The following is a 19,873-nucleotide window of genomic DNA, read 5'->3' on the forward strand; positions in this document are numbered from 1 at the left end:
AGCAGCGCATGCAGGCAAAACCGGTGTGTCTGCCAACCTGCCTTGCTACCTACAGCACATGTGCGTCCCTCCATAGACAGTCGCATATATACCCTCATACAGACGGGGCGGGCGTCTCACGTCATGCGGCCAGCGAGGGAGGGTCAGACTGTGTGTCGGCGTCGGTGCTGGCCTCTTGAGCAGGCGTCGGCCAACAGGGTAAAGCGTGAGCCAGCGCTTGGGACGAAAAGGCTTCATGACAGGGAAGGCGACAAGCTGAGACGATGATGATATGAAAGGGGCCTTTGGATGGCAGTGTCGTCCGTCGTCGTCGCCGCCGTCGTCGCCGCCGCCGTCGTCGTGGTCAATGGGGCGAGGCACAGAGCCGGCCGGCGGCCTCTCGCGCGCGCCTTCTTTCTTGCCTTGCTCGACATAATGCGAACATAATGCGGGGGGGGGTTCGGAAGAGGAGACTTCTCTCCATAGCCACGCTGCTGGACCATGGCAATGCATGCATGCGTCCCGATGGGGTGTCTGGTCCGCAGAGGAGGAAGCTTGGTGTGGAACACACACATCCCGAAATTGACACCTGTACTCCGTACTCCATACGTATGCAAATGTTAGTATGCATGAAATGAGGTACTGCATACCAGCACCGTACCCTGCGGGCAGAATGACATATGCAGATAAAGAGTCCATGCGGCTTTGCTCGCTGGTGCTGGCGAGGGACAGGATATGCACCCAAAGCACCGTCCTGTGTCGGCAGAGGGAGATGATGGAAGGTATCGGCGCATAGTTAGCGGTTGTGCACAAGCGGCCATTGACAAGTATCTCCCCGAATAGAAATCCTTGCTCTGCTGGGATTAAAATAGGAGCCCAGGGTTCTCCAACCGGGGTGGCCCTTACGCCTTACCCTCGCTGTCCATCAAACTCCGCGATCTGGCGGGAAACAGAAAGAAAGGTCCACGGACGGGGTTCCCAGTCGCCAAAGGGGAGAGATGGTATTAAGGACGGGAGGGTGACGAGAGTTTGGTTTCTGCCCTGCGCTTGAACCCGTTGATGACGACGATAGCGCTTGGTATATTGTGGTCTTTTTCCGAGCTGACTCGTTTAATCCTCTGGTTTCCCGCCGGAATACCGCTGAAATGCCGCTGAAATGCCTCTGCACAAGTCTGGATGGATGCAAGGTATCTGTACCTGCGAGTCTGGGGCTGGCATTGCTAGTTCCGACCGGTCAGATAGTATTACCCGCCTACCTTACAGAAGTATTAGCACGCAGATTTGACCAGGGCCCATGCATCAGTCTGCATGTATTTTTAGGTAGGATCCCCCCCCCGCAGATGGCAATTCTTGCCGAGCACTCGGCCAGTATAGTACGCACTGTGCATGCCACAGCAGTGGGTTTGTTGAACACCAGTAACACCAATGACACCAATGACAGCACGGGCCGTCCGGCGGGATAACTCCCCGTGCGGTGTCCTGTATTGAACACTGTGTGAGCGGCGAGCACTGCAGCGCAGGTGACTCTCGCTGCTGGGGATTGCCTCCGGCCGCTGTACCGGTACGGACTCCATCTTGTCCAACCCTCTCCCCATCTCTCCCCCCTCTCTCTCCCATCGTCTCCGATTTTCCTCCCCCTCCCTCGTCCTGGAAGCCTCCTCCCCCACGATGCCGCGCAACCATGGCGGCTGGCGGGAACATGTTCGTCCTGTCCTTGCTCGCTCGTCGTCTACCGAGGACTGGCAGCAGCGCTCGCCCGTGGGTGCGGTCCCGTGTCAGGTGGGATGGGTGGGCCTCGTCGTCCCGTCATCTTACCCTTCATCGCAAGCCATGCTCGCTTGGGCTGCTTCCCGCCCCCACCGCCACCCGCATTGGACGACAATGGCCAGGCACATGCAGACTCTGGCCGTCGGCGAATCACCGTGCACCAGCGTCCTATGCGCATTGTGCCACTCGAGGCGACAGAGCCGCCCAATCAGCCCCCGTCCCGTCTCTGCCTGCTGCTGCCGCTGCCGCTGCCGCCTCCGCCTTGCCGCGTCCTTGGTCTGTTGCATCTCGGACCCAAGCCCAATATTTCCAAGGAATCCTTCGCGGCCTCGTCTCTTCCGTCGAGCCCACGTCATTCAACCTCGCCCCAGCCATCCATCCGAAAAAAGAAAACCTGGCTTCAGGCCTTTCCTCTTCCGCACTCGGCCTGGCAGACTGTGTCTGTGCCTGGTGGGGTGGAGGGGGTGAATCAATGTCCCTGTGTGTCCGGCTGCCCCTCTTCTCCCGCTTCTCCCGTGTGCCGGCATCACGACAGACTTGACAGCCTTTTTCTAGAAGGACGGCAGAAGCTCGAGGCTTCCCCACCGTCTACGACGAAGAGGGAAAAAACCAAGGCTGGCCCTCGACTGCAGGGGCATCTGCGCAGGGATGGACAAACAGCTAATCTGCGAGCCAGGTCATACGACGGCTCGCGACGCCCCCTGGTTGGCTCTCGGGGACTCCAGACGGCGACCACGGAGGGCCCATTCTTGGTCGACGCCAAGCTGCTATCAGGCATGGGGTGCCCCGCCAGGGCGTTTCAGAATCCGCTGGGTCCATGGTCAGAAGTGGCGCTGTTCCTGAAACGGCCGCTTCTGTTTGGCTGTCGATGTGTCTTCGCGGCAGGGATCCTGCTGATGGACCATGGCCGGCAGACACACAATGTCGACAGCACCACCACACGCAACGAGCCGGGGTCCGGGAGAAAAAAAAGAAAAGAGGATAAAAGCAGGCGAGCCAAAAGAGAGGGGGGGCCGGAATCCCATCTCCCCCCCGTCCAGCCTGTGGGGGCAGCCGATGAAGAAAAGCAAAGGCCTCCCGCCCGCTTCTGTTCCTCGTTACGTGCCCATGTATTCTCTACAGCCCGTCTCGCTCTGGGCGTGATCCGAAACCTTCTAGAAGCTCAACATCCCCGGTTCTTTTCTTTTTTACCGCCCCCGTCTCCTTGTCCTTGTCCTGGCTGGCCCGTGTCGCCTTCCCCCGTCCATATCTCTCTCGTGTGAGCTCGACGAACGGCTGGCTTTTGCGCAAACGCCGCCGAGCTTAACCCCGGGCCCTGCCTGCTCCTCACCCTGCAGCCAGCTCTATCGACAAGCAACTGACTCTCCCGTCCACATCCGCTTGCACGATCCCTCGATACGCACTCGACTCCGTCTTGTTCCCTCGCTACTTTCCGCTTCATTGCGCAACCGCGCGCGCGTGCAAGGCCTTGACACGCCCAGCGCTGGCCCGCTTCTGAGCCGGCTCTGGTCAGACTCGCGAGGCCTGGACATGAGGAGGAGGAAAGGCCTGGCCGCGTTATTTAATCCATATCCACCAACCGGCTACCATCGCTACTACGACGAGACTGGCGGCTAAGACGACATCGACGACATCGACGACATCGACGACATCGACAACATCGACGACGATCGCTACCTGTGCTACTCCCTCCGTCGCCCTCGTTGCTTCGCCCAGCCGCCTCGCGCTCTCTGACCCATCGTCATCGTCCAGAGCCCTGCTGCGAGGTACCGGAGGCATCGCCGGCAGCCGCCATGTTTCCCATTCGCCCTGCAGAGGACGCCAACGTCCGGCCCTTGACGGATGAGGACCACCACCTGCTTCTCCGACTTGTTCAGCGTTACGGCATCCCCAGTCTCCTGTGCGCCCTGACCGGCTCTCCCGATTCATGTAAGTGCACTTCCGACAACGAGGCCGCCCGCCGTCGACCAGAGTCCCCATCCCGCTGACAAGCTTCCAGCGGGCGCCTCGACCTTGTCAGCGAGCACGCTGCTCAGCAACGTGAGCGCTCCGTCGCTGGCGTGGACCAGCTCAGCAGCGTCCCAGTGCCGGTCCGACGACGCCTCCATCAACACCCAGTGCACGTGGCCCGATGTGGCCACTGACGTGCAGCCCATGCACGACCCGGAGCCCAGCAAGATTAGCGAACGCTCGTGGCTCGACTCGCCAGCCCCCGTGCCGTCGCCGCTCCCCCCGAGTGACGTGACCTCGCACCCATCTCCCCAGTTGGCGGTTCCTACGTCCAAAAAATATCAGTGCCCCATGTGCTTCTTGGACAACAGCCCCGTGGGCTTTGGCCGAAAGAGCGACTTCAAGAAGCACCTACACAACTTCCACGGCTCCGACGTCGAGTGGATCTGCCGGACCAAGGGCTGCCACCTGTCCTTCTCGACGGAGCGCGCCTACAGCACGCACGCCAAGGAGGCGCACCGCATGAAGGCGCTGCCCAACAGCGCAGCCCGGACGGAGCTATGCGCGCAGGTTGTCTTTGCCTGCGGTTTCGGCGCCTGCAAAGACCGCCTGTTCGAGGCCCGCACCGCCGACGACTCTTCCTCCACCCGTGACAAGCACTTTGAGCACATTGCCAAGCACTTTGAGGAAGGCTTCGATGTCAGACGGTGGGAATACAGGGTACAGCTCCAGAACCTCATGCGGCAACCCCAGGTCAAGCACACGTGGAAGACGTGCATCTGGCCCAAGGAGAAGCGGCAGCAGCTCATCTGGCGACCGCGCTCCTCGGGAGACCTAAAGCGCATCCTCGAGTGCCGTCACCTGGGCGACAATATCCCCCAGCTCGTGCGGCTGGCCTACATCTTGGGCACGCCGCCATTCACCTCGCCGACCACACCGCCGATGGGCGACGTCGAGATGTACTTTCAGCTACCGTACCGAAGCTCCTGCCTCATCAACTCACCGGGACACTCGACAGTGAACCTGAGCCCCAAGATCGAGGACGACGCCGCGTCGACGCTAACCGTCTCCAAGAGGCGATCTAGCCGCTCGAGCCTGACGCAGTCGGTGTTTAGGCTGTCGAGCCGGCAAGGGAAGCGGGCATCTCGCCCGCCGACGCCCGCGAGCGTTCTCAGCAGCAGCGGAGCCGGGACGACGACACCAGGCAGCGGTGGGCACGGCGGACACAGCATTCACGGCGACGACACAATCATGGGCGAAGACGCGACGGCGGCGGGCCCGCACCCCGGCACGCCGTTTCCGATCCCCAACGAGGCCGTGTGGCCGCCCGACGCGCCCAAGTTTGCGCCCGAGGTGCATGCCGGGCTACCCAAGCAAGTCAACACGCCCGTCGACAACGCGCCGATGATGTACCCGATGCAGCTGGAGCAGAACCCGCATCAGCCATGGTGTGCCATGGACGCATTCGATCCCTACTCTCCACAAATGGGTATGCCGCAGGGCATGTACGAGTACCCGCTCAGCTCGACGCCGACGGTGCGGCCGGCGACGCCGGTGCCTCACAAAAGGCCAGCCTCGTGGGGGCGCGTCATGAGCATGGAGACGCTGCGGCCGGCCAAGAAATCGGTGCCGCACGAGCACCCGTGCCCGCCCGAGCTGATGCCCACGATGCTGGGCATGTAGCCTTCTGGTGGAGCCGGACCTCACCCCTCAATTCACTACTCAACCTGTCTGATGCATCAATAATGCATTTATTTTCTAATGCCGATGGGGGCAAATGCCGGGTCCGGGACCTTTGCCGGGCTTGTGGAAGCTTGGTGGCAGGGCCGCAACTGTGGTCCGTCTGGTTGCCCAGGACTCCATGGCCTGGGTGGACAGGGCCGGCGGTCCTACGGTCCAGCTGTCATTGGTGTGTCCTATTTGTCATCTCGGGCATGCTTCCTTTGCCTCGTTGTCACTCCCACCGTCACTTATACCCTAATGCCGTCTCGACGCTGTGGGACGGTTTCCTCATCAGGGGAACGACGACACGTATACCTAATATTGACGAAAGGACACTGGGTGTGGAGGATTTGGATTGTTGCCTCTCCTTTGTTTGCGTTTGCGTTTGCTGTGCTGAGATACCATTGTCTGCCTGTTATGCTTGGGGTGGCGGGCCAGACGGCGACGGCGTGGCCGGAAGAGATATCCAAGGGAAGAGGGGGAACGAGGATGGGGTGACGGATTGTTTGATTCAAAAGCGTCATTGGAGCGAGCGGATGGGGGAATGGGAAGGAGGAGTATTGCGAGGAGATACACGACGATACATTTGCTGCATACACATAGCCAATGCTTGGACCCGTGGGATGCGTTTGATGCTTGCTTGGCAATAGAGTCTATGACAGAATGTGTGTGTGTGTATGAGCATGGATGAATGGATGCGGCAGAGTAAATGTGGCAGAGGGAGAATGGGATTAGGCGTGAACAAGGTGCCAATGTCACAGTCTGGCTGAGAGGCTGCAAGTTCCGCGATGGGAGTCTCTGTTGGATGCCGACAGACAGACGTGTATGTTTGCCACTTGACGCGGGGAAGCGTGTTAGCAGAAGCTTAGACTTCGGATATGAATGGGTTTACGTATGTATAGTACGGTAGGCTGCTGTTCGCCCCTCGATGGACCAACGGGGATGCAGCTACCAACAGCCGTCTCCCGTACGTGCGCTGCAGTGGCCTGTCAATGGCAAAGCACAGGACGGGGGGAAGGGGGAGATGCGCAAATGGACAGCTTTTTATTTATTTTTATTTTATTTTTAAGTTTTATTTACCTGCCGGAGTATTTCCCCGTCGGTAATACAACTTGTGATGGATTCAATAGGTCGAATCCCTGTGTGCAGACAACAACAACAAGCTTTGCTGTTCGCCATTGGCCATGTGAAGCCTAGACTTGGTTGCGATTCCGGACGGCCACTCCTCCTTTTTTCTTTTCTTTTCTTTTTCTTTTTTTTGCCCTTGATGTCGGCTGTCGATGATGGAAGGATGGATACCTGGGCCTCGGGTACCTCGCAGACACCAGACAAGTGGATGAGCCGAGACTCGGACTTGCCCCAGGCCTGTTTTACCCTCTGCCGACTGCCCGTCAGCGGGCTGGTGAGTCAGCGGACTGGTGACATGTGCAGCGACTAGGTATGGGTGATTTAACTGGGGGTACCTGGCGCCGAGGTCGCTGGCATCAATTGGGCCCCTCCGAGTGCAGTCCGGCATCGCTCACCCCTCCGAGTGTTCCAACGGCGCGGCGCTTGACTCTGACTCCCCCCTAGTACTCCGATGGCCGTCCGCCACCCCCATTCTTTCCCCCTCCTCTCCTCCTCGTCCGCTTGATCGCCTCGTCGCAGTTAGACTTTTTCTTCTTCGTCGCATCTCCATCATTTGGGAATCTCGCTTCCCATTTGCAATTGGCTCCTCAACCCGCCGAGTTCCCTCGCTCCATCGCCGTCGTCGTCGTTTTGCGTCCGGCCAATCGCAAAAAAAAAGGGCCGAGAGCTGGCGTGCAAAACCTACACCTTAGGCGTATCTCTTCTCCCGCTCTCCTCTCCCGCTCTCCCGCGCCATTCTCGCCACGATGCTCCGGACTCGCCACACGGCAAAGGCCTTGAGGGCCTTCGGCCAGCCAAGGCAATTCACCTCGACCACGAAGCTGCCCGCCGCGCAGGTCATCCAGAAGGCGCCCGGTGCCCAGAGAAATCAGACCACGGCCGCCGCCGCCGCCGCCACGACTGCCGCGCCGTAAGTCATCCCGCCGCTTGTCCTCGTCGTCGAGCGAGCAGGTCAATCAAGGCAAGCCAATGGACTGACAGTGTTACGTGGCATTGGCAGTCAAGTTCGCCCCATACCGAGTCCCGCCTTCAACGCCCAAGAGCAAGACCGGAGTCATGTCCAGCCGCTGGTCAATCCGCAAAGGAGCGACATGGATGACTCGTACGAATACCCTCAGGAATCCATCCGACCTTGCGTCGTTTCTGATCATTGGCTTACCTCTCCTTCTCTCGACTGCAGCTTCATCGGCAAGACGGGCGGCGAGATATTCCACGAAATGATGCTCAGACAGGGCGTCAAGCACATCTGTATGTCCTCTCCTCGCGCACCATGACCGTTGCCCATGACCGTTGCCCATGACTGTTGCCATGACTGTTGCCTGCCTGGGATCCTCGTCACTGACTCGTGCCACACCCAGTTGGTTACGCTGGCGGGGCCATCTTGCCTGTCTTCGACGCCATCTACAACTCAAAACACTTCGACTTCATCATGCCCCGGCACGAGCAGGGCGCCGGGCACATGGCCGAGGGCTACGCCAGGGCCTCGGGCAAGCCCGGCGTCGTCCTCGTCACCTCGGGCCCCGGCGCCACAAACGTCATCACCCCCCTGCAGGACGCCCTGTCCGACGGGACGCCCTTGGTCGTCTTCTGCGGCCAGGTCCCCACCACGGCCATTGGCAGCGACGCCTTCCAGGAGGCCGACGTCGTCGGCATCTCGCGCGCCTGCACCAAGTGGAACGTCATGGTTAAGAACGTTGCCGAGCTGCCGAGGCGCATCAACGAGGCCTTTGAGATTGCCACGAGCGGCCGCCCCGGCCCCGTCCTCGTCGACCTGCCCAAGGACGTGACGGCCGGCATCCTGCGCAAGGCCATCCCCACCGACACGGCCCTGCCCTCGCTGCCCAGCGCCGCCTCCCAGGCCGCCATGGACCTGAGCCGCCGCCAGCTCGAGTCGTCGATCCGCCGCGTCGCCGACCTCGTCAATATGGCCAAGCAGCCCGTCATCTACGCCGGCCAGGGCGTCGTGCTGTCCCCCGGCGGGCCCGAGCTGCTCAAGGAGCTGGCCGATCGCGCTTCCATCCCCGTCACCACGACCCTGCTCGGCCTCGGCGCCTTTGACGAGCTCGACGACAAGGCCCTGCACATGCTGGGCATGCACGGCTCCGCCTACGCCAACATGGCCATGCAGGAGGCCGACCTCATCATTGCCCTCGGCGGCCGCTTCGACGACCGCGTCACGGGCAACATTGCCAAGTTTGCCCCCGGCGCCAAGGCCGCCGCCGCCGAGAAGCGCGGGGGCATCGTGCACTTCGAGGTGATGCCCAAGAACATCAACAAGGTGGTGCAGGCCACCGAGGCCATCGAGGGCGACGTGACGGCCAACCTGCGCCGGCTCATGCCCCAGGTGCGGCCGCGGTCGACGGCCGACCGGGCCGCTTGGTTCGGCAAGATCAACGAGTGGAAGCGGCGGTGGCCCATGTCGCACTACGAGCGGGCCGGGCCCGGCGGGCTCATCAAGCCGCAGACGCTCGTCGAGGAGCTGAGCAACCTGACGGCGGACCGCAAGGACACGACGTACATTTCGACGGGCGTGGGCCAGCATCAGATGTGGGCAGCGCAGCACTTTCGCTGGCGGCACCCGCGCACCATGATCACGTCGGGCGGGCTCGGCACCATGGGCTACGGCCTGCCGGCGGCCATCGGGGCCAAGGTGGCGCGGCCCGACGCGCTCGTCATCGACATTGACGGCGACGCCTCGTTCAACATGACGCTGACGGAGCTGATGACGGCGGCGCAGTTCAAGATTGGCATCAAGGTGATTGTGCTCAACAACGAGGAGCAGGGCATGGTTACGCAGTGGCAGAACCTCTTTTACGAGGACCGCTACGCCCACACGCACCAGGTGAACCCGGACTTTATGAAGCTGGCCGAGTCGATGAGTGTCGAGTGTCGGAGGGTCTCGGACCCGGCCGAGGTCGTCGACAGCCTCAGGTGGCTCATCGACACCGAGGGGCCGGCCCTGCTCGAGGTCATTACGGATAAGAAGGTGCCGGTGCTGCCCATGGTGCCGGCCGGGTCGGCCCTGCACGAGTTTCTGGTGTACGACGAGGGTAAGTGACGACGCTCAAGGCAATCGATTCGTTGCTAACAGACACTGTAGCCAAGGACAAGAAGCGGCGGGAGCTGATGCGGCAACGGACGTGCGGCCTGCACGGCTGAGGCCGGCGAGAACGACGCAGCCTAGCTCAGGATTTGAGAGGAAAAGTTGGGGTTTGTTCTTTTGCTCCGGGATACCACCTTGTTTGATCCTGTTTACGTCGCTTTTCCATCCATTTTTTTCTCCCGTCTGTCGAGATGGGCGAGCATGTCGCCAGGGATGTCGCGGGATGTGCGAGGCGGTGGATGTGGAAGAGAAGCAGAGTTGCAGTGCCGCGGTGGACGAAACCAGGGGGCAGGGCGAGGGAACATGGGGCTTTGGTTGCGCTGGGTAGGATCTGTGTGGGTGATGTCAGATCGGCCAGGGGCCGTGGCGGAAGCGGCCGCTCGGAGGCAGAAGGGCAGGACGAAGCATGTTACTTGATGCAGCGGCGGCTGGAATCGACAGCGGATGAGAGCGTGTTCAGGGCCAAGGGCTTGATGAGGATTGATCTTTCTTGCTGGCTTGTCCTTTTTTCTTTCTTCCACTTGTTGATTGCTTGATGGTGCCTGATGTGCCTGGTCTCATTGCCAGGAATGGCCCCCAAGTGGTGTCGTCGGACAATGGCAAGGATGCGCAATACATACTCGCATGACTGGACGATGCAAGCATGACTGCACTGTGCCGTTCAGGCGTGTCCCCTGAGCTGAGACGCGCAGGGTGTGATTGGGCTGCGTGGCGCTGAGGCTCGTTGTGTGAGGGCATTCTTGTGCCACACGCCCATGTGCTGTACTGTACATATTATCACGTCCCCCCGTCTGATGTTGTACTGTACTGTAGCAGGCCTGCCTTGTGGAGGCGTAGATGGGCAGATGGATGAGTGGATGGACGGACGAGCAGGATCGGCGCGGGGCTGCGTCTGGTTTGGGATGCTCGAGGCGAGCATCGTCAGCGGCACGGGCTGAGGGAGCAAGGGGGGTGACTGTGGTTCGTGCCTGTTCTCTGTCACCCTCTTTTCTCTCCCCTCGTTCATTCGCGTCGTCGTCTTGCTGGTGAGTTAACGCCGTCTAGCCTCTACGACCAGTTTCTTGTGTTTGCTGGCGAATCGTCTCATCGCTTCGGCTCCTGATCGACCTTTCCGCCTTGTTCCCCTCCTCCTCCTCACCACCTTTTGAGCGCGGCTGACATACACGGGAAAGGGGAGGAAAGAGAGTCGTTGTGGACTGGGTTGGGGATAAGGTAGAGGAGGATTGATTCTGAAGGAGAGTGTTGGACGGCTGTTTTGACGCTCTTGATCCGGGACACGATCACGACGCCTACCACCTACCCCCTTTTTTTCTGCCCATTGGGTTTCCATTGGACCTCTTCTCAACCCCCCCGTTGGAGAGCAAGACATACTCGCCAGATCGAACGAGAGGCGAGGATGCCGCTCCCCCTAATCATGGCCGCCGCCGACACGGGCTGCTTCTACGGCGACGGCACCGCCGCCACCGACTGGGCCTTTGCGCCGTGCCACCAGCGCAACACGACGTTCCGCATCTGCTGCCTGCCGAGCACGGGCGACGCCTGTCTGGCCAACGGGCTGTGCGTGTATCCGGGCCACTACATGTACCGCGGGCCGTGCGACAACCGCCGGGGCGCCGGGTGCCGGAGCATCTGCCCGGAGAGTCAGTCTTTCTCTTTTTCCTTCTCCCCACCTCTTGTCGCCTTGCTGTCTCTTGTTGTGTGTGTGCGCGAGCTTCGTGTTTTCTCTCTGCGCTGTTCTCTGTGTGGGGAGAGGGCAACAGCGTGGTTGGTGGTGGTGATGAGAAGCTGATGGCCATGTCTGTCTGGCAGTCAACCCCAATTCGTGGACAGAGGTGCAGATGTGCACGCCGACCGAGTACTGCTGCAGCCCCGAGCGCAACGCCGGGACGCCGGGGAACTGCTGCAACGACGGGAGCAAGCGGTTTCCCCTGCCGGACCCGATATCGGCCTCGGAGTCGTCCGACGCGTCGTCCTCGGCTGTTGCAACGCCAACATCTGCATCCTCGCCGCAACAAGCTTCTTCTTCTTCCTTTTCTTCTTCTTCTTCTTCTTCATCATCGGCACTTGTTCCGACCATCACCACGATCGGCAGCGGCAGCAGTGGCGATGGCAGCAGCAGCACCGGGGCCATCGCCGGCGGCGTCGTCGGCGGCGTCGCCGCGCTGGCCCTTCTTGGCGCCGGGGCGTGGTGGCTCCTTGCGCGGCGGCGGCGGAGACGGCGGCAGCTGCAGCCTGCGTCTCCGTCGTCTGCGTTTGGCTCTTCTGAGGACGGGCGGGACGCGACGGGGCGGGAGAAGGGAGCAGGCCCGGCGGCCGAGGTGGAGGGCCGGTCGGCGCCGGTGGAGTCGGACTCGCGGCCGCTGCAGCAGCGGCGGTTTGAGATGTCGGGATAAAGGGCCTAGACACGGGGAACTACAACGGGCCACATGTAGAGCATATATATAGCAGAGATACGCCTCGGCAGCAATGAAGGACGAGCAGAGCAGTCTCGTGTATAGCAACACCCCTGTCTGTCTTGTACCAGCATCCGTCATCCCAATGTTTCCGAATGAAGTTGGCTTCGAAAGCGGACAGGAGTAATAAATAGCCTCTGTCCAGCCAGCGGAACAAACCGGAACCAGCGGGATAAGCCCCCCCCTCCCCCGACATCCATCGGCAGACGCCCCCACATTTTTGCCGCGTGGCCGCCGAGGCGTCCGACGGGTCCCGCGGGCCCGGCCCGAGACCCACCTCTGCCCACCCGAGAGGCGCCCTCCCACCGCAACGGGCTGAAAAACGCGCGGTTCGTCGGTGTCTCAGCTGTGTCCGGCCGAACCCCGTGCTGCGGGCGCTTAGGCGGCTTGGCATCGACGGGCATTGGAGCCATCTGCTCTCAGGCAGGCGTATTGTCCCAGCTGAACTGCCCACTGCTCCTGAGGTTGAGCGAGCCTCTTCACTTGGATAGGAACAGGCAAGGATCTTGGGCACCGTCATGGTTGTATTTGCAGTCGATTTGGTTTATATGCGTGCCGCAGCCTCTTCATCACGCGGTGACGGGCAACTCATCACATCACTCTGCATCTCACAGCTCTCACCACCGTTCTCGTCCTACACTGCTCAGCTTGCCTCACACGACTTATGCCGTATTTACTCTGTAGTAGCGAGTCTGGGACTCTTGATGCTTGTCGTCATTAGTCCTCCATGATATGGCCCCCTCTCTATACGAAAACTATGTTCTATACCATGCTTTTCACCTATACCTCGTGCTCCCAGTCACGGAAACGGCCGCGTGCAGAATGAAGACCCCTGGCCCCTGCTTTGCACCGCACGGTCAACCTCGCGGCATCCACCGCCTTGCTCCCGGCCCAGCCCATGCATCGTGCCCGAGGCCACCCCGGCCGTAAGCGAGCGAGGAGGCGTCGCGTATGCGTTGGGGTCTGTGCCATTTTCGCGACATGCAATGCGTGCTGTGTGTGTCTCGCTTTGCGTCTACGCCGATTGCGAGAGAATTAATGAGTTTTTCGTTAGTCGTAAATCGTCTCAGCCAGTAGTGTCTCCCCTTTCAGGTCGTGTTCGTCTCCCGCTCCAGCTCGGCCTTTTCGTCGGCCGTCAGCGACGCCTCGGCCTGCCCCATCTTGACCGTGACCGTCAGGCAGAAAGACACGGCCGAGAGGGCGACGCCGGTCCAGAAGCCAATCTGATACTGCTCGCGCGGCCCCACGTTGTCCTCGCCGCGGCTCTGCACCGTCGCCGACACGGCCAGCTCGCCAATGCCCAGCCAGAAGGCGATGCCCAGGTACAGCAGGCTGTTGATGAGGCCGCTGGCAGCCGCTTGGTGGCGGCGCGGCATGGCCGTCGTGATGAAGACGTTTGTCACGTTGAAGGTGATGTCGACGCCAATGGTGCCGGCCAGCATGGCGGGGAAGATGTAGGCCCAGTAGAGGAAGCTGGTCGACTTGCCGCTGGCGGCCTGGTCGGGGAGCAGGGCGAAGAGGAGCGTCGACAGGAAGAAGCCGCCGCACGAGATGATCATGAGCAGCCGGTTGGGGATGATGTGCAGCACCAGCCCGCCGCCAATGGCCAGGAACATGCCGCCGACGGCCAGGGGCGTGAACCACGCGGCCGTGAGGATGGGCGGCGTGTGCATGACGACTTCGATGCTGGGTACCGTTAGCATAGGCCCCGGTGCAGAGGCGGGTTACGGAACAGGGGGGGAACAGGGGGAGAACAGGGGGCGGCGCCGCGGCAGACGTCCGAGGTGGACGTACTAGAAGCTGGCGTAAAAGAGAAAGAGGCCAAAGACGCCGTAGGAGCAGAACAGGGCCCCCATGAGGCGCTTGATGCAGCGGTGCTTGAAGAGATCCGGCGGCAGCAGGGGCTGGGAGGCCACCCACCCCTGGACGTAGACGGCGGCAGCGAGGAAGACGAGGCCGACGCCGAGGGTGACGTAGATGTAAGGGGTGCGCCAGCCGTCGGGGGCGTGGCCGCCGTCGGTAAAGGCAAAGACGACGAGGACGAGGCCCGGGACAATGGTCAAGACGCCCCACCAGTCCATGCGGGCGTGCGGGTCGGCGTCGGCGAGGCAGCGCGGGACGGTGAGGAGGCCGGCGAGGGCAATGAGGAGGCCGAGGACGGCGCCGATCCAAAAGTACCAGCGCCAGTCGAGGTACTCGGCGGCGACGGCGCCCATGAAGATGCCAAAGTAGAAGCCGATGCAGGCAAAGGCGCCGTAGACGGAGAAGACAAAGTTCTTGCGCGGGCCCGGGCGGTACGTGCGGCTCAGCAGGGCCAGGCCGGCGGGCAGGAAGGCGGCGGCGCCGATGCCCTGCATGGCGCGGCAGAGGATGAGCATGGTTGCGTTTGTGCTGAAGCCGCTGACGAGGGACCAGACGAGCAGCCAGGCGTGGCCGGCGAGGAAGACGAGGCGGGCGCCGTAGAGGTCGCACATGCGCGCAAACGGCTGCAGCAGCGCCGCCGTGGTCAGGTTGGTGACGCCGGCGGGCCAGGTGCGCGACGCCGGCGGGATGGCGAGGGCGTCGGCGAGGGGGGGGAGGACGATGTTGAAGCCGCCGATGAAGTACTCGCTCAGCATCATGGACAGCACGATGGTGGCGACGAAGCCGGCCTCGATGAGCAGGCTCGGCAGCACGGCCGGACGCTCGCGGCCGAGGCGCTTGTAGTCGGCCGGGCCGGCGGGCTCGGGGCCGTCCTCGTCGCCCGAGGAGTCGAGGTCGTGCTGCCGCTGCTGCTGCTGCTGCTGCTTGTCGTGCGGCCCGGCGCCGGGAGGGGGGGCAGCGGGCGGGAGCGGAGCCGAGGGGTCAACCGACAACGGCTTGTCGCCCGTGGAGGCCATGATGGACGGCGGTGGTGTCGATGTCGATGTCGTCATGTCGGCCGGATGAGTGGCGAGAGAGCAAGGCAGATGTCGAGGTGCCAGGACGGCTTATTATACACCAGCAATGACGAGGATACAGCGGAAGAAGGCGAAGCAAGGACCCGCCAAGAGAAGCATGCCAGGCATCGACGGCCGAGGCGGGAGGAAGTCGAGGTCCGGGAGCATGTAAATACTTTTTTTCCTTGTCGAAGCCGACCAACCCTCTCCACCCACCCATCCACCCACCCGTCCACCGGTCACCACATCTACCCCGTTTCCGCCAAGTGGGCCGAAGAAAGATGGACCATGATGATGACTCAGGGGCGAGCAGCATCGCGACAATGAACCGGGACACTTGCTGTGCGATGCCCCATGTATGTACGTGTGGCCAGGCATGCAGGTGACGATGGGCGGATGCGCGGGTACCTTGTGCGACGGCTGCCCAGCGGCGACTCACGCACGGCCTGAGACGCAGGCACCGGCGGAACTGGGCCCGTCGTGACGGCGAGGCAAGGGGGCGTTGGAGACCGGTCAGGACGGGCGGCGGCCGGGGGAGGGGGTGTTGGGCTGGATGAGGCAGGCAGGCATACAGACTGGCCATGGACCGTATGGTTGACCGGCCTCGAGATTGATACTGTACTGTGCCGATTCAGAGTTGACCAGGTCTGTGTCATCCGCTGAGCGGGTTCGTCGGGGTCCAGGTGGCTCGCCGGGTCCAGATGGCTCGCCGGCCGCGGGCTCCGGGCTGGATGAAGTGTGGATCGCCGTCCCCCAGCAGCACCTCGTCCTTACCCGGCGCCCGTCTCCACCGCCAGCATCCTTCCCCCTTCCTTTCCCCTTCTCTGACCGACCAACAAAGGAAACGGAAAAAGATGGCATCGTCAACGGGCCGTGCCGGGTGTCGGAAAAGGGCGCCGAGGGCTGTCCAATGGCGGCTTGGTACCGACCGGTTCGTGTCCGCGGGCCGCAATCAGAGACATGAAACGGTTTCCTTTCTTTGTCTTTCTTTTCGTCCCGTTGCTTGTTTGCTTCCTGTCTGCTTGAGACACGTCCCTGTGTGCTTGAGACAGGACGCGGCCGGGACCCGGGCGGCCCGCACCCGGCGTCCCGTTGCGGCCTAGCGCGCGGCTGGGCAGCGGTGCTTTTCCGAGGCGTCGGGATGGTGCGTCACGTCATCGGGCGATGGTCGAGGAAGGAGGCCCGGCCAGGTGTGCAGTGCTTTCCGTTTCCAACGCCACCAAAATGCCCAGGCAAGGCTGCTGCTGCGGTTGTTTCCATTCGCCACCAGACACTCTGTAGATGCATATGACGGCTCAATACATACATTGGTGATATACTGTACACTCGTTATTCATTAACACTGTACAGACAGACCGACCAGCTTGACTCTGAATTCGACACGACAGCCCCAGAGAGAGAGCGCCATTCTCGTCACCTGCAGCCCGCGTCGACAGGACACGAGGCATCCGTCCACGTGTCTCTTCGCCATGCCGCCTGGTGCGCCCGAGACAGCAGCTCACCGCCGTCTGTCTGCCACACGGTGCCGCTGCATGTGGGCAATCTGCACCGTGCCGCGCGTGCCTGAGTCGACTCTGCGGGCGACGTCCAGACGGCAACGTTGCCGACCTGTGTGAACCGACACCGTGACCCAAGACCGTCCAACCGGCTCCATGCCAAAAGTCTAAATGACAAAAGGTGGCCTCGTCGACTTGGATCCCCCCAGGGGCACAACAATCCCATCTCGGGCCAGCGCTAACCCCGTCTAGTCCGACCCCAAAAGCCACGGCTTCAATGCTTGGCTCAAAACCGTCCACTGCAAGCGAGCCCAACAGACGGCTCGAGTGTCGTCGTCACCGGTCCGCATAGAAGCTACCGAGGCCGGGCGTCTTGGTAAAGCTTCCGAAAATGACTGTCCTGTCGACGTCTGGCAGCAACTGCAACTGCCATCTTGCAGCAGCACGGCCGGCACGTTCGGGTCCGCAGCAGCCCAGCAAAAGGAACGACTGGGGAGAATCCAAATCCAGTCTGCGTCCCAGCCCCATGCGACGACAGCCCCCGAGCCAGCAATTGATCAATCTCGCTGAGAGACGCCATCCCAGTCTTGGGTCACATTGCCAGCAACCCCCTGCGGCTCCTCGCGCCAAATCCAGCCATGGCTCTCAAAATCAGCCCCGATGCCGGCCAAGACGTCCGAGGTAGGCAGTCGGCCCGCCGCCCAGGCCCCCTTTCCGCTCCCTGTGCCCGATTTTTAGTCTCCCTGTGCACCTTACCGTACTTGGCAAGACTCCACACGTAGACGCGTAAGGCCCCCTTTCCGCTCCCTGTGCCCGATTTTTAGTCTCCCTGTGCACCTTACCGTACTTGGCAAGACTCCACACGTAGACGCGTAACACACATAATACACACAATTGGCGTCGCGGCAAGCAGTGCCTCCTGGTACAACACCGCAAGCCAAAATAACTCGTGATAACCACCCACCTCGCAATACCACATCGCGTCTGCGTAGCTAAGTTTCCAGAGGCACACAACCGCCACAAAGCAGCTAATCAACCCGTTCTTTCTCCAAGATGCTTCTCCAGCCCCCGCCAAACAATATGCCACTCTTTGAGACCTTTGACGATGCGTTTGACGAGCTCCAGCGGCATGCGCGCTGCCAAGGCTACGCCATAGTTAAGTTCAAGCCAAGCAACTACGAACATGGGCTCCCACGCCGTTACGACATCGTATGCGCATGCGGCGGCCGTGAATACAAGTCAGCCTCGTTAGGACTCCGGAAGACTGGCACCAGGCGGACTTCCTGCCCGTTTAGAGTCAAGGTTGTGCGCCTGAAGCTGAGGAGACCTCTGGCGGATCTCTGTGATGTGCCCAAGGCACAACCATGAGGCCAATAGGGCCGGCGCCTTCCCAGAATACCGGCGCCTTCATCCACATCAACTCCAGCAGGTTAAAGACTTATCTCGCGATGCTGGCTTAACGGCGCGGCAGATCCTTCTTGCTCTTCGGGCTAAGAGCCCGCGGCTACTTGCAACAGAGCAAGACATCGCGAATATCTGTGCCCGGCTTCGTCTCCGGGAGCTTGGGGCACATACATCCACACAAGCGCTTATTGCCAGGCTCGACGAGGAAGGTGCCTTCCATAAAGAGCTACTTGACGATGAGGATCGCTTCTTCTACCAGATTGTGGGCCTTGACCCTGCCTTGCGGCTTTGGGCACAACATTCACACCTTATGATGGCCGACGTAACGAACAACACGAATAGATATGGCCTCAAGCTGCTAGAGATCAATGGAATCACTGCCTTGGGCTCTATCTTCCCTGTGGCTTTCTGTTTAGTCCCTTCCGAAGACACAAACGCATTTACCTGGTGTTTTATACAGCTTCGCGAGTGGTTACAGTCAAAGGCAAGGCTAAGAGGCGAGGCTGACGGCAATGCCTTTATCCCACACGTTATCATCACTGACTATGACGCTGCTGCGCGCGCTGCATTGACGGCTACCTTCCCGGACTCACAGCTACAGGTCTGTACGTGGCATATCATGAAGAACATCACTACAAACGCGAAGAAGCGCTGGCTTGGCGACTATGACGATGACGACCCATTTGACCCGCCGCAAGAGCCCCAAGACGATGAAGACCCCGGGCGCTCTGCAGCTACCGGAGCCACTGCCGGAAAAAGAGGCCCCTGTGCCTTCACAACAGCCTTCCGGTCCGTAGTGTATGCCCCGACCGAGGACGAGTTCAACAGCCGCTGGGGCATCGTCAAAGGCGCCTTCTCAGACCAGCACATTATTCTTAGGTATGTGGAAGAGGTCTGGATGCCTGTACGAACGCAATGGGCGCGCGCTTGGGTCTGCCGTTACCGCAACTGGGGCCACACAACGACCTCGCCTTGTGAATCCCTTCACTCAAGCTCTCGCACCTTCCTTCGCAACGGCCAGTCGAACCTGCTTGAATTATATCATGCCTTGCAACTACAAGCCTCAACCTCACGAGAACACCATGATCGGACCGTTGAGCGCGAATCACGACGGACTCGCGACCTGTTCCGGCTACCATTATATGAGGAAGCCGTCGAGAAGGCGTCATATCCGTCTCTCGAGCTTGTACAGAAACAGGCACTAGCCGCCTCGGCCGGCCTCCTCAAACCACAAGAGCGGCCACTTGGGAATGTGGGAATAGCTTCACTGCCCAATACGGGCTGCCCTGCAAGCATATTATCGCCTCGTACCTCCAGGTCCAAGGGAGGACTAGCCGCAAAGTTATAGCTACAAGACCCTTGCCCTTGAACTTGTGGGACAACCACTGGCTTCTACGGCAGGATCTTGCTGTCACAGACCCATACAGACGAATTCGCGATCCTCGAGTCATTGCCCGGCGCCGCAGACCAGCCAGAGCCATAGCCTTCGCACCTGTGGCCACGACTGCAGCCGTTGCAACAGCCGCTGTAACTGCACCTGTGGCCTCGTCAGCAGCGGCAGCAGCAGCTACCTCACCAGCTTCGCAACAGTCACAGCCTCGCGGGCAACAGCAACAGCGGCAGCCAGTCTTGCAGACAGTGCTTGCGCGGCTTGGGCTATTGGCAACTACCTTGGCATTGGGCCGGCTATAGCTTCGTGGTCGGTGTCAACACCACAAGCAGCGTCAACACCACAAGCCGACATCGTGATCCGTCAAACGCCTACACAGCCGACCTCATACCAGCAACCGCAGACTTTCCGGCGCTCAGAGTCTGCCACCCAACTTATGCGGCGGCTACCCTCGGCCTTCGAATATCACGAGCCGCCGCGGCCGCCGCGTCAAGGAGGGTCTCAACGGGGGCATCGCGAGCGCCCTCGTCTCTTTACCCTTGGGTCCTCGACCCCTCTTTCTA

At 61.1% G+C, this 19,873-nt stretch overlaps 4 protein-coding genes across 4 annotated transcripts; 3 read left to right on the forward strand and 1 right to left on the reverse strand.

Annotated features, from left to right (window-relative positions):
* Nucleotides 1-3,539: 3,539 nt before the first annotated feature.
* Nucleotides 3,540-5,379, forward strand: HRG_01041 (zinc finger domain-containing protein; the record flags this gene model as incomplete). The annotated part of the gene is made up of 2 exons (XM_044859512.1): nt 3,540-3,675; nt 3,746-5,379. The coding sequence occupies 2 exons, from the start codon at nt 3,540-3,542 to the stop codon at nt 5,377-5,379; spliced, it is 1,770 nt and encodes a 589-aa protein (XP_044725912.1).
* A 1,913-nt stretch (nt 5,380-7,292) lies between these two features.
* Nucleotides 7,293-9,705, forward strand: HRG_01042 (thiamine pyrophosphate enzyme, central domain-containing protein; the record flags this gene model as incomplete). The annotated part of the gene is made up of 5 exons (XM_044859513.1): nt 7,293-7,456; nt 7,547-7,648; nt 7,727-7,794; nt 7,905-9,596; nt 9,638-9,705. The coding sequence occupies 5 exons, from the start codon at nt 7,293-7,295 to the stop codon at nt 9,703-9,705; spliced, it is 2,094 nt and encodes a 697-aa protein (XP_044725913.1).
* A 1,358-nt stretch (nt 9,706-11,063) lies between these two features.
* Nucleotides 11,064-12,042, forward strand: HRG_01043 (uncharacterized protein; the record flags this gene model as incomplete). Its single annotated transcript, XM_044859514.1, has 2 exons — nt 11,064-11,289; nt 11,459-12,042. The coding sequence occupies 2 exons, from the start codon at nt 11,064-11,066 to the stop codon at nt 12,040-12,042; spliced, it is 810 nt and encodes a 269-aa protein (XP_044725914.1).
* A 1,148-nt stretch (nt 12,043-13,190) lies between these two features.
* On the reverse strand, nt 13,191-14,981 carry HRG_01044 (major facilitator superfamily domain-containing protein; the record flags this gene model as incomplete). Its single annotated transcript, XM_044859515.1, has 2 exons — nt 13,191-13,788; nt 13,897-14,981. 2 exons carry the CDS (start codon nt 14,979-14,981, stop codon nt 13,191-13,193), a joined length of 1,683 nt encoding a protein of 560 aa, XP_044725915.1.
* Nucleotides 14,982-19,873: the final 4,892 nt, after the last annotated feature.

This window comes from Hirsutella rhossiliensis, assembly GCF_020360975.1.
Source record: "Hirsutella rhossiliensis strain HR02 chromosome Unknown scaffold00001, whole genome shotgun sequence".
Classification (NCBI taxonomy): domain Eukaryota; kingdom Fungi; phylum Ascomycota; class Sordariomycetes; order Hypocreales; family Ophiocordycipitaceae; genus Hirsutella; species Hirsutella rhossiliensis.